At 55.1% G+C, this 13653-nt stretch overlaps 1 protein-coding gene across 2 annotated transcripts; it reads left to right on the forward strand.

The window, feature by feature from the left end:
• On the forward strand, positions 1-9965 carry RANBP1 (RAN binding protein 1). Of its 2 annotated transcripts, XM_011986041.1 has the most exons (6): positions 1-378; positions 1089-1225; positions 4437-4594; positions 7926-8054; positions 8911-8976; positions 9562-9965. In XM_011986041.1, exons 1-6 carry the CDS (start codon positions 358-360, stop codon positions 9657-9659), a joined length of 609 nt encoding a protein of 202 aa, XP_011841431.1. In that variant the 5' UTR covers positions 1-357; the 3' UTR covers positions 9660-9965. The 2 variants fall into 2 exon arrangements, with proteins under 2 accessions (XP_011841431.1, XP_011841432.1); XM_011986042.1 differs by lacking the exon at positions 1-378 and adding an exon at positions 4768-4885 and having other exon boundaries at positions 1086-1225; positions 8911-9965.
• The last annotated feature ends 3688 nt before the right edge of the window (positions 9966-13653 follow it).

Raw genomic sequence — 13653 nt, forward strand, 5'->3', positions numbered from 1 at the left:
CACGCAGGGCGGCCCCAGCCTCCGGGAACTGGTGCGGGCGGCGGGTTTCCTCCGGCTCGGCCCACTTGGGGCTTCCCACTAGTACGGTGCATTTATTCCTTCCGTCGCCCACGCAGCACTTCATTCATTCGGTTCTCACATCTGGAACCGGCTCTGGCCTCTGTGGCAGAAGCTCGCGTTCCAGCGTGGGGCACAGGTCCTGGACGCGCCGACCCAGGCGGCGGCTTTGTTGGCTGAGGTGTATGGTTGAGTGCGGGCCGCTGCAGAGCCGCAGTGCTGTGGGAAACACAGAAGAGCAGCGAAAAGCTTATGTTTTTTTTTCCAGTTTGAGTCTAGTGGTGAAGTCTTGGGTCTCTTATGGACTTCTGGGTGACCAAGGCACGTGTTCTGGAAGACTCGAACCTAAAATATGATTATTGGTACTCTCTTATCCTCTAAATTGGGTCAGGATTTCATGACTTTCACCGATACAATTTATCTAGTTACTAACTTAATTTCTTGAACTGTGAAAAAATTGCTGGCAGAGCTATGAATCCAATGTAAATACTACCAGTCCTGTGGCGACTTTTTTCATTCTAGTAAGCAAGAGCACAACTATTTCCTAATTAGTAAAAGCTGAAATAGTTACATTTTGCTTTAAAGTAACATTTCAAAATCTATTTCGACCCATCATTGTGTCCTTTGATCTTCACACAGCAGGTATCGTCTGCATTTTATGGATGAGGAAGAAACTGATGCTCAAAGAGATGAGGCACTTACTCCCAGGCCACTCTGCAAGTGCTGGCGGAGTTGTAGGGCCCCCCCATCAGTCTGTGCACAGATCTGACTGATGTCTGTGAATCTGGGGGAGGGGCCCCAAACTCGGGTGTCTCGCTGTAGGCTCATGCACTGAGTGTATGGAGCTGGGCGTAAATGCAAACCTTTCCCAGCGTGGAAGAGAGGGCCTGATTTCTTGCTTTGGGGTGGAGCCCATCCTTGTAGCTGAAGTCCCTTCACTGTCGGGGGGCTGACCACTGCAGGCACTGGTTGGGCTCTGGCTGTGAGCCAGATCCATAGGCCAGCAGTGTAACCTCTTTGTATTTCCTCAGGACACTCATGAGGACCATGATACTTCCACTGAGAATACAGACGAATCCAACCATGACCCTCAGTTTGAGCCAATAGTTTCTCTTCCTGAGCAAGAAATTAAAACGCTGGAAGAAGATGAAGAGGAACTTTTTAAAATGTAAGTAAGCTGATGTCCCAGAAATAGGACCCTTTAAGGTTGAAGTTACAGCTTTTTTGGGTGTTAAGGTCTTGGCCTGACTTTTAATCAGACTGAGGTTCTTTAAAGAAAGGGCCTAAAGTTGCTTGGTGACTAATCCCATGTGGAAATTTAACCCATTGCTTTTATGAATCTTCACCAGGTGCCCTTGCTGCCCTGCAGCCAGTTGCATGAAGGGCATCCCATTATTGCTGCTCTGTTCACTGACATGGCGGCCCCACTGCTGTTTCTTGCCACTGGCTTCTGAGGATCCAGGGAGTCCCTTTGGTTGAGCAGGGGATTTTAACTTTTTGCAGCAGAGTTCTTTGGCATTGTGAAGCCGCCACAAAAATCCCCCACCCGGTGTTTTTGTTGTTGTTGTTGTTGTTGTTTGAGATGGAGCCTCGCTCTATCGCCCAGGCTGGAGTGCAGTGGCGTGATCTCAGCTCACTGCAAGCTCCGCCTCCCGGGTTCACGCCATTCTCCTGCCTCAGCCTCCCAAGTAGCTGGGACTCCACGCCTGGCTAATTTTTTGTATTTTTATTAGAGACGGGGTTTCATCTTGTAAGCCAGGATGGTCTCGATCTCCTGACCTTTTGATCTGCCCGCCCCAGCCTCCCAAAGTGCTGGGATTACAGGTGTGAGCCACCTCGCCTGGCCCACCCTTAATACACAACGTAATACTGCGATTACACGTGAAAATAGGTGATGGTTTAGTTATCAAAAACACCTGAAAAGATTCTGTACGTGTGCTTCTTGACACTTTCAGTTAAGAGCTATTTGCAGTGGTGGATACCAGCCTTGTCTCTTGTGACAGCGTCACAGCACTGCAGAGACTGGCCTGTCGCCTACACTCAGGATTGCAACAAACATCATGTTTAGTTACACACCGTAGTGAAATGAGATTGTAGTTTTTCCCTGTTCAAGTTCACGGAACCCCCTACCCTTGAAGTAGCTTTAAGAGTACAGGTTAAGGTTTGGTTGCTCTGGGGTGGGAGAGGGAACCAGAGAGAGTCATTCCTACTGTGAGTTTCTTCTCCAAGAAAAGGGGCCAGGAGGGATACCTGGGAAAGGAGAGCTGTGTGTCACCCTTTGGTCACAGAGGGTGATGGACATCTCCCTGAAGCCACTGGGTGGCCATGTCTCCACTCTGCTGATGCATTGCTGCAGCCCGTTTGGGAGTAGCTCCTTGCTGGGGTGAAGTGCTTGCCTCTATCCTCTCACTGCCCACGTCGGGTGGGAGGTGCTCCTGGTGGCCTGGGCCCAGGCTCTCCCTGAGGGAGGTGAGGCCAGCAGGGTGGGCCCGGGTCTTTGCGGTAAAGCCTCAGGGGCGTCCTGTTGGGGAACCTTGTGAGACAGTCTCTTGCCAGAATCATGTTGGGGCAGAGAGTGGAGTCGTCTGAGAGAGGCAGGTGGAGCTGTGCCCAGAAGGAGGGCGCCAGCCTGAGCCCTGAGTGCATTGCTAGGTTCTGGGTGCCCTGGTCCCCAGCGGGAGGGGCTGTTCCTGGGCAGGAGGGCCGGGTGTTGGCCAGGACCTGTTGCCTGATTAGAGGCCTGGGCCTCTTCTGTGGGTCATCTGACCTCAGGTGACCTGCCTGCCTCGGCCTCCCAAAATGCTGGGATTACAGGCGTGAGCCACCGCATCCGGTCGTCTAATTCTCTTGGTTCTGGAACTGGAATTCAAGATGACCTGGAGTTTGTTGGGCTGCTGCGCTTTCTGGTGGTGTGACGGAGGTCCTTGGCCCGCACCTGATCCATGTTGTCCCTGCAGATCTCTGGGGCTGGGGTGCTCTTGCACAGTGACCATGGGATGCCCAGCCCACCCAGGGGGCTTCTTTCCCTACATTGGGCCATTTTTCTCTCTTTTTTTTTTTTTTTTTGAAACGGATTCTTGCTCTGTTGCCCAGGCTGGAGTATGGTGATATGATCTTAGCTCACTGCAACCTCCGGCCTCCCAGGTTCAAGCAATTCTCCTGCCTCAGCCTCCTGAATATTTGGGGCTACAGGTGCCCGCCACCCCGCCCAGCTAATTTTTTGTATTTTTAGTAGAGATGGGGTTTCACCAAGTTTGTCAGAATGGTCTCAATCTCCTGACTTCATGATTGGCCTGCCTCGGCCTCCCAAAGTGATGGGATTACAGGCATGAGCCACCAAGCCTGGCCTCTTTTTTTTTTTTTCTTTTTTCTTTTTTTTTGAGATGGAGTTTCGCTCTTGTTGCCCAGGCTGGAGTGCAATGGTGCGATCTCAGCTCACTGCAACCTTGGCCTCCCAGTTCAAGGGATTCTCGTCTCTCAGCCTCCTCAGTAGCTGGGATTATTGGCACGTCCCAGCATGCCTGGCTAATTTTGTATTTTTGGTAGAGATGGGGTTTCTCCATGTTGGTCAGGCTGGTTTCAAACTCCTAACCTCAGGTGATCCCCCAACTTTGGCCTCCCAAAGTGCTGGGATTACAGGCGTGAGCCACCATGCCCGGCTTTTTTTTTTTTTTTTTTTTTTTTTAAATAGGGTCTCACTCTCACCCAGGCTAGAGAGCAGCAGTGGGATCATGGCTCACTGCAGCCTTGAACTCCTGGGCTCAAGGGATCCTCCTGCCTCTGCCTCTTGAGTAGCTGAGACTATGGGTGTTAGCCATCATATCCAGCTAATTTTTTATCTTTTTGTAGAGATGGTTTCTTGCTGTTTTGCCCGAGCTGGTTTCCACTGGGGGAAATACTGTGACTGTAGGTGCAGTGGGGCGATCTCCGCTCACCGCACCCTCTGCTTCCTGGGCTCAAGTGATTGTCATGCCTCAGCCTCCTGAGTAGCTGGGATTACAGGTACCACGCCCAGCTGATTTTTGTATTTTTAGTAGAGACAGGGTTTCACCATGTTGGCCAGGCTAGTTTTGAACTCCTGACCTCAGATGACCCACCTGCCCCGGCCTCCCAAAATGTTGGGATTACAAGTGAGCCACCTCGCCTGGTCATCTTAATTCTTTTGGTTGTGGAACTGGAATTCAAGATGACCTGGAGTTTGTTGGGCTGCTGCACTTTCTGGTGGTGTCGTGACAGGCAGTTCTTGGAGCCTGAAGAAGGGCTGGGGCGTTTGTGGAGGCATCGGGTCCTGCAGTGCAGAGTTGTCCTGTGTCCTCCCGAGCAGGCCCTGCATGTGGGCTGCAGGTCTGCACTCTTAAACCTCACGGCTTTTCTTGCAGGCGGGCAAAACTGTTCCGATTTGCCTCAGAGAACGATCTCCCAGAATGGAAGGAGCGAGGCACTGGTGACGTCAAGCTCCTGAAGCACAAGGAGAAAGGGGCCATCCGCCTTCTCATGCGGAGGGACAAGACCCTGAAGATCTGTGCCAACCACTACAGTAGGTGGCCTTGGGCGGGCGTTCATGCTGGGCCCAACAGTCCTCAGCAGCTCAGCCTGGGACCTTCGGGAAGATTCTTTCAGGGCTGACTGGGAACTGGGGAGCGTGTTATTACATGGAGTGCAAGTTTGTGGTGTGTTTGTTGAATTTAAAACCAGAAATACGTTTTTCAGACGTGCCTCTGAACTCAGAGCAGGCCCGCAGCGAAGCTTAGAGCACACGGGGGTGTGGAGTCAGCCAGACGGGCCCTGATGGGAGGACGCGGCGCCCAGGCTGGGCTCGGGACGAGGAGTGAGTGCTGCAGGGCAAGGGGGCGCTGTGTGTGTGTGTGTGTGTGTGTGTGTGTGTGTGGTGTCTGGGGGGTGGGGGGTGGTGTCTGGGGGGTTGATGGGGAGTATGTATGTGGTATCTGGGGGGCTTTGGTGTCTACTGGCGGTGGTGTTTGGGGTGTGTGTGGTTGGGGGTGTGTAGTTGGGGGTCTGGTGTCTGGGGCTGTGGTTGGGTGTGGTGTTTGGGGGTGTGTATGTGGTATCTGGGGGGTGTGTTGTCTGGGGGTGTGGTTGGGTGTGGTGTTTGGGGGTGTATAGTTGGGGTTCTGGGGGGGTGTGTTTGGGGGTGTGGTGTTTGGGGGTGTGGTGTTTTGTGGGTGTGTGTGTGTGGTGTCGGGGTGTGTATGTGGTGTCTGAAAGTGTGGTGTCATGGCATGTGTGGTGTCTGGGGGGGTTGTGGTGTCTTGGGGTGTGTGTGTGGTGTCTGGAGGGCATCTGCGGGCGGTGTTTGGTGTCTTGGGGGTTTATGGTGTCTGGGACGGGGCAGTGTGTGGTGTCTGGAGGGGTGTGTGTGTGTGATATCTTGGGGGGGGTATGTAGGGGGCATCTGGAGGGCAGTGTTTGGTGTCTGGGGGGGTTTGTGGTGTCTGGGGCGGGGAGGGGAGGTGTGTGGTGTTTGGGGGTGTGTAGTTGGGGGTCTGGGGGTGTGGTTGGGTGTGGTGTTTGGGGTGTATAGTTGGGGGTCTGGGGAGTGTGTTGTCTGGGGGTGTGGTTGGGTGTAGCGTTTTGTGGGTGTGTGTGTGGTGTCAGGGGTGTGGTTGGGTGTTCGGGGTGTGTATATGGTGTCTGGAGGGGCTATGTGGTGTCTGAAGGTGTGGTGTCGCGGCATGTGTGGTGTTTGGGGGGGCAGTGCAAAGTGTGTGATGTCTGGGGGAGGGTGTGTGGTATCCGCGGGTGTGTGTAGGGGGCATCTAGGGGGCAGTGTTTGGTGTCTGGGGGGGGGTTGTAGTGTTTGGGGGTGTGTGGTTGGGGGTCTGGGGGGTGTGTGTGGTGTTGGGGGTGTGTAGTTGGGTTTTTGGGGGGGTGTGTGTTGTCTGGGGGTGTGTGTAGTATCTGAAGATGTGTGGTCTGGGGCACTTGTGTGGTGTCTGAAGGTGTGGTGTCTGTTTGTGTGTGTGTGTGTATGTGGTATCTGGAGGGGTGTGTGTGGTATCCGCGGGTGTGTGTAGGGGGCATCTGGGGGGGTTTGTGGTGTCTGGGGCGGGAGGTGTGTGGTGTCGGGGGGGTTGTGGTATTGGGGGGTTGTGTGGTGTCTGGGGTGGGGGTGGTATCTGAAATGTGTGTGCGTGCGCGCGTGAGATTAGGGGTGTGAGGGTAGATGTGTGAGGTGCCCAGGCGCCAGCCTCCCCAATTATGGTGCGTTCTACCCTCACCAGGATCTTCCCTGGGGAGGAAACGGGAGGGGACGGGGTTGAGAAGGTGACCAGGTCCTGGGCGCCTGTGAAGCTACATAAGTAGAGGCCCTTGGGCAGGTTCAGCCAAGAGCTCCAGCCACCCTGTGAAGGGTCCAGCCTGGCCTGCAAAGAAGTGACAATAGGTTGTTCCAAGTGTGCCTGGCTGCCAGCTGTCCTTAGATTGAACCTGTGCTGCCCGGCTTGGTGGCATGTTGGAAATACACTTGTCCTGGGGTGTCCCTTGGTAAGCTCCCTAGTGTCATTTGCCGAGTGTGATGTGTGTCTGGCGGCGCAGAGCCCCTCATCCCAGGTGCAGGATGACTGCTGGCAGGAGCCTGAGTGGCTCAACCCTTGAGGGCGATGCAGAGGGGTAGACGGTGGTCTGCCTGTGCCATGGTACCTCGCTGCACGGCCTGACCTGCCAGACTTCCTTGGGAACTGGCTCCTGGGTTCCCCGCCCTCCCTGCCCAGCATATCTAGTCCTGGGGAAGCTTGTACTCTGGCTGGTCCTCCTCCTTGAGCCCAGTATGAATAATTTCTTTGGGGGGTCTTCCCTTATGCCCTGTGCTGCTCCCAGAGCCTGGTCAGGTTGTGGGTTATTGTGTGTGCATCATAAGTTGGTCCTGGGCCCCTAGGCATCTGGGCAGAGCCATCTGCGTAGCCAGTAGTGTCTTGTGCCCATCATGGGCCCTTAGTAGACAGGGAAAGTGGCAGTGGGTAGAGGCTGCCCTCTGGGTAGGGTGTTGGGGAGGCTGTGGGCTGGCTCGGGGGCGGGGTGTGAAGGGGGCATGCAGGGGGCCTGCATCTGCTGTGGCGGGCTGCAGTAGTTGAGACCCCCCAGCTCCCAGTTCAGATGGTGACATGTAGGGGTATCCTGGGGGTGCATGTGGCCTGGGCTGGGCCTGGGCACCTGGGATGGTCCGGGTTCTCAGGGAGCTGTTCTGAAGAGTGGTCGCCTGCAGGGCCATCTCCCCTTGGGGCTGCCTGTGCCTGGGCAGTTGGGGTGGAGGCATCCATTGCAGGCCGTGGCTCTGTCTCCTGTGTCCTCCAGGCATCAGTCATGGGGATGCATGGCCGTGGCCCCCAGTGAGCTCCCTTCTGGCAACTGCTCCACTTTCTAGCCTTCTGCTGCCCCCATGTGTTGGGTTCCCTCAGGAGAGTCTGGACCCCCTGGCTTGTGCCCTGATGTCTGACCCAGGGCTTCTGACTTCACGGACGGGGTCAGGATGATCAGGGTTGGGCTTGAGTGCAGCCCTGGGATACAGCTGGGGCCTGCTTTGCCAGCTCTGCTTCTGTGTGCCAAGTGGTGTTGAACACTGCTCAGGATCTCCTTGCAGAGATAGCTTTACGGTCAGGGAGCAGGCTGCCCATTCCTGGTTAGGATGGTCCTGGTTTTAAGTAAATATGGGGCATTTTCAAAGAGGTTTGAATAAAACTCAGGCCCTGTGGTACTTTGTCTAAGCCTGGTTCTCCGACCCCAGACTGACCATCCCTATGTTGTCTGAAGCAGACCCCTCAGGTTGGTGAGCAGGGTGCTCTGTGGCCCAGGGCTGGGTGGGCTGGCCTTTGCAGTCATCCCACCATCCTCACGAGCTTCTCTCTCCTCAGTCACACCGATGATGGAGCTGAAGCCCAATGCAGGTAGTGACCGTGCCTGGGTCTGGAACACCCACGCTGACTTCGCCGACGAGTGCCCCAAGCCAGAGCTGCTGGCCATCCGCTTCCTGAATGCTGAGAGTGAGCCAAGGGGCCCTGGGGACCTGCCTGACTTAGGGCTCACCTGCGTGGCAGTGTGGCGGCTTATGTGCAACAAATGCTGTTGCCTTTTGGGGAGAGGGGGCAGTAACTGTGAAGTGTGTCATGTGGGCTGCCTTGCCCCGCCGTTTGGAGGCCATGCCCAGACTGAAGCCACGAGCAGCGCCTTCCCCCTAAAACTCAAAGCTGTGCCAAGTAGCTGCTAAACAGCAGTGCCCCAAGCTTTGGTTTGCTCTCCAAGCTCCGGTTCCCATCAGTTGTTGCAGAGCCTGAGGCCCAACCCAGGGCTTCCTCCCAGTGCTGATCCTTGTGCCAGGCTTTGGCTTACTGGGGCCAGGGGCCCCTCATGGTTGCCTGGGTGCCAGCAGGGGCTGGCATCTCTCCTGTGGAGAGATCCACAGGCCCAGGCTGATCTCTCCCCTGCTCAGAGGTCTTTACAGTCCAGATCGTCCAAGCTGTGTCCAGTGGCTCCTAGAGTAGTCAGTGGGTACTGTGGCCTGGCGCCTGGTAGCTGACCGTCTGGTGCCGAGTGACCTTGTCCTTGCTCTGGGAGTGGCTGCCCCAGCAGCCCTTCCAACACGGTTGGTAGCCAAGACTGTGGCAAAGAGGCCCATGCCCCTTGGTTGCCCAAGGGTCCGTGCTCTTTACCACTCTGCCCAAATGGTTACAGTTAGATGAAGGAGACAAGAGGCCAGGGCCGATGTCAGGTGGTCCAGTCCTTTCTTAGGTCAGAAATTACCGTGAAACGGGTCTTCTGTGAGTCCCAACTCTTCAGACCCGGCAGAGCATGTCCCTTCCACTGCTCACAGCTCTTAGGAAATCTCTCTCTCTTCCACAGATGCACAGAAATTCAAAACAAAGTTTGAAGAATGCAGGAAAGAGATCGAAGAGAGAGAAAAGAAAGGTGACGTGGTGCCATGGGTGGGGGTGCTTCTTTGCAGACTCACTCTGCACCTGACTGTACTTCCAGGCGGGTGCTTTTTCTGTCTGCCAGATAAACATTCCAGAGTGCTGTGGCTGCCTCACCTATCCAGGGCGATGCAGCTCCCTGGGGACACAGGTGCTTCCTGGGGAGCCCTGAGCGCTTGTCAGTGTTGCTGGCCTCACATCCAACTGGGCAGGCATTGGAGTCCAGGCATTGCCTGGAGCTCACCAGAAGGTGCTTTATGATGGCCCTCGGTTTGTCTCTCAGAGGGCTTGGTCACCTCTGCCGTGAGGCTGGACTGCAGCTGTGGTGGCAAGTGACCAGATGTCACTGAGCAGCCTGACCATGGTCTAGGCAGTGCTTGAATGCATCCACTTGGCTTCCTTTGGTCATTGAATTTCAAGAAGACAGACTCCAGGGGTGGCTTGGCCAGGCAGGAGTCTGTCCTGAGGGCGGGCAAGCCGCTGTGGGTGGGTGACGGCGCTTGGGACCGTCCTGGCGAGGGCCATGTGCTTGAATGCACTGTGCTTCTGTTTTCTCACTGTACTGCTTGTGTTTTAGCAGGATCAGGCAAAAACGATCATGCCGAAAAAGTGGCGGAAAAGCTAGAAGCTCTCTCGGTGAAGGAGGAGACCAAGGAGGATGCTGAGGAGAAGCAATAAATCGTCTTATTTTATTTCCTTTTCCTCTCTTTCCTTTCCTTTTTTTAAAAAATTTTACCCTGCCCCTCTTTTTTGGTTTGTTTTTATTCTTTCATTTTTACAAGGGACGTTATATAAAGAACTGAATTCAACATTCAGGTTGTTTTTTTTTTTGTTTGTTTCTAAGTTTTTGCCCTATTGAAGATGACTTCAGAAAATCCATTCCCCAGTCATGAAAATGTACTGTGCTAACTTTCTTTTCCATAGTGGAAACACTTATTTATAGTCATCAAAAATAGTGAATAAAAAACACATTTGGAACCTGGACCAGATGGCAGGACTGTGTGTGTACGGGCCCCTGTGCTGTGAGCACTGCTTGCGTAAAAGCCCCCCAGGTGTATGTCCAGGCCTGTCTGCAGCGCAGGTGGGTGCTGCACCTCACTATAGCCTGGGTTCCCGGGAGACACCCTGGTGTCTGAGGTCGTGTGTGTGTTTTGCTGTGGGTCTTGAAGCTGAGGTGTCTGAGCTGGTGCTGGTGAGGGAGCCTGGCCAGGGGTGTCTAGTGCTAAGTGTGGTATTCATGCACGGCTGTGGGCTGGGCAGTGTGGGCTCTGCCGAGGCAGGCTCCACTGCGCCTTATGGCCTGAACAGCCACTGCTTTTTTCTGTGGTGAGGAAGGGTGGGCTTTCTGTGTTTTGAGGAGAGAGAGGAAGACCACCAGAGTACCTTGACTTTGGAGCAGGAGGCAGTAGCCAATTGGGTCTCTGGCATCGGCCAAGGCTGACTGGCCCCTGTGGTAGAGTGGCCCCTGTGGAGGGAAAGGCCAGTCCGGTGTGCTGGGTGGGGCTCAGCCCTGTAGCCCTTCTGTTGGAAAGCCTGTCATACCTTGACCTTGGAGAAAACTTCTGGGGTCTTGGCCTCCTGAACTTGAAGTCCACACTTGGCAGTGTTGGAGTTATGGGCATCTGCAGTAACTTTAAAGAAGGAGATGTTTTCCAGTGTGCCATTGGGGGTTGTCACGTGTAATGGATTGTCTCTGCAAACACCATCTTAAGTGTGTGGTCTCAACTGCCATAACGTGCCCTGTCACCGTTTATCATGAACCAGGCGTGCTTCACTGTGAGGCTGGCTGCCTGCTGCCATCACTTGCTCTTTTGTGTTCTCCACCTGGGCCTGGGCCCAGTTCTCTCTGGCCTCCATGTGCTGTGTCCTGTCTGGTGACTGCCTGCTGGTTTAAACACCAGTCCTTTGTCCCTCTGGGGCTGGGGTCCCTAACCCCTGGCCTACTGACCCATACAAGTCTGTGGCCTGTTAGGAACTGGGCCACACAGCAGGAGGTAAGTGGTGGGTAAGCGAACTTTACCACCTGAGCTCCTCCTCTCAGATAAGCAGGGCATTAGATTCCCATAGGAGTGCGAACCCTATTGTGAACTGCACATGTGAGGAATCTGGGTTGTGCACTCCTTATGAGAACCTAATGCCTGATGATCTGAGGTGGACAGTTTCATCCTGAAACCACTCCCCTACCCCTGGTCCATGGAAAAATTGTGCACCAAACTGATCCCTGGTGCCAAAACGGTTGGGGACCACCGCTCTGGGGGATGTACTTCCAAAGGCAACTACTCAGGTTTGTTTATTTTTACATAAATGGGAACCACTTTATGGTCTCTAGCATCAGCCAAGGCTGACTTTGGTTGGCCCCTGTGGCAGAGTGGCCCCTGCAGAGGGAAAGGCCAGCTCAGGAAAGAAGGCTGTGCTGACTCCTCGTGGTTTCCAGTGCCCTACATGTTCAGAGAAAGTTCTTTGGTAATGAACTATGGAAATGATCCCTGAAAGTATGGTCTTTGCTCCTGGTTTTAAACAGCCCAACTGAAGACTCCTCACTGGCATCTTGCCTGTGTTCTGTGAGCTGTGGCCCTCATGCTCGTGGACGGCTTTTTAGCAGGTTGGCAGGGGGACAGTGGTGCACTTTGCATCCAAGAAGAGGTGAAGCCTGTGCCCCGTGCCGAGTGAGGTCCTCGTGTTGGGAGGGTGACGCTGTCCACTGCAGACAGTGCCTTGCTGTGCCGTGTCACCCTTGGGGCCACAGGCTGGGTACAGGTGTCAATTGGAGGCTTTGATGTCTGTGAAAGGGAGGGCCCCATGCACTGGCTGGAGCTTCCAGGAGGGAAGCCCTTGGCTAGGACAGGCACCCCACACCCCCAGCACAGAAAGGATGTTTAGCATTCTGTATTTGATTTGGGGTTCTAGTAAAATTCCAGGCTGACTTCCTTCATCTGGGGATGGGAGAAATGTCTCCAAGGAGAGTCCTCAACAGTGGGAAGGCCCCTCGGAATGGCTGGGATACAGTGCCATCCTGTAGTGGGGCTGTGTTGCAGGGCGCATTTGAGGATGCAGCTTGTTGACACTGCAGGATGTGATGTGCTGCAGGAAGGGAGCTGTGCTGGCCCCACGGGAACACAGGGTAGGCTCTACAAGGACACCCATGTGGGCACTCACGCCAGCTGTCCAGCCCAGTGTGTTTCCAGTGGGTCCCCTTTGGCAGACAATGGTGAGTGGAATGGGGTCCTGCCGGTGCTAGGGACTCTGTGAGAAATGCAGTGTGGTTCAGCCTTCCATCCCAGGTCTGTCCGCCAGGCTGCAGGCTGGGGAGCCTCCTGCTTTCTGCTTCATTTTCCTCTTCCCTGGGATCTTAGCTCTTCTTGGGGAGGAAACTAGGCCATGGGCTCGGCAGCCATGCTGGTGGGGGAGGCTGGTGCTGACCTCACTCAGTTCTCTGTCTCCAGTAGTGGGTCTGTACTACTGGGGATCCCTCTGCCCAGGCCTCTGTGTTAAGGAAAAGGGATCCCAAGGCCAGATGCAATGGTTGACACCAGTAACCTCAGCACTTTGGGAGGCAAAAGCGGGAGGATCACTTCAGGCCAGGAGTTCAAGACCAGATTGGGCAACATAGTGAAAGACCCTAACTCTACAAAAAAATTTAAAAAATAACCTGGTGTGGTGGTGCGCGTCTGTGGTCTCAGCTACTTGGGAAGCTGAGGTGGGAGGATCACTTGAACCCTGAAGGTTGAGGCTTCAGTGAGCCATGATTGCACCACTGCACTCCAGCCTGGGTGGCAGAGTGAAACCCTGTGTTAAAAACTCAAGGGAAAAGGCATCTCACCAAGTAAGCCTGATTCCGCTTCTTCCCACAGTCAGCATTTGATAGTTTACTCCAGGGTTCAGCTGGTGGAGAAAGGTGACTGTCCTGGCACCCTGCACAAAGCATGAACTTGGAGTCAGACCTGGACCCTGAGGGGTTCTGTGGTGTGTGCCACTAGAGGAGGCACTTCCTTGGGGAAGGTAGGAGCAAGGGGGAGGCTAGAGATGGGCGCCAAGTGGCAGGTGTGTTGCCAACCGAGAGGCTCACTCGTGGCCACTGCAGAGCCCAGGTAAGGAGGCATCTGCTCCAGTGGTGTCTGCTCTAGGCTCACCATTGTGCCCTGAGACCCCTCCACTGCCTTAGTGCTTGCGAGCACCTCCTGGAGCAGGGCACCCTGAGAGCAGTGCTTACCACTAGAGCTGCCTGGGAGAAAGCCCATCACCATTTCAACAGCCACAACCCTGGCCTGCCCACCCTGAGGAGCTGGGGCCTCCAGGCCAAGGAGCCTCAAGCCTGCACAGCATGGTAGGGCCGCATGGGGTTCTGGTTGTAGGGGAGCAGACACTCAGGGCTGGGGGTGATGGGTGAGGTCCCCCCCACAGATCTCCACCTAGGGAGGAGTCTAATGGGTCTGGGTTTCAGAACTGGGGGTGATTGGGACCTGTTGGCGTCGCCGAGGACAATGACCCTCACTGGGGAGGCTCCGGAGCTTGACTGAGGGTCTCCCGCTGGCGCCACCTGCTCTGCCAGGGGGAACCCACACGAGGCCCCGCCCACAGCGCCGAAGGCCCCGGTTCGGTCCACCTTAAGCGGCGGCGGGGCGGGTGGGATTTCCTGCGGGAGGAGACGCTCAGGGCCTATCGGGCAGGGCCG

This window comes from Mandrillus leucophaeus, unplaced genomic scaffold, assembly GCF_000951045.1.
Source record: "Mandrillus leucophaeus isolate KB7577 unplaced genomic scaffold, Mleu.le_1.0 Scaffold291, whole genome shotgun sequence".
Classification (NCBI taxonomy): domain Eukaryota; kingdom Metazoa; phylum Chordata; class Mammalia; order Primates; family Cercopithecidae; genus Mandrillus; species Mandrillus leucophaeus.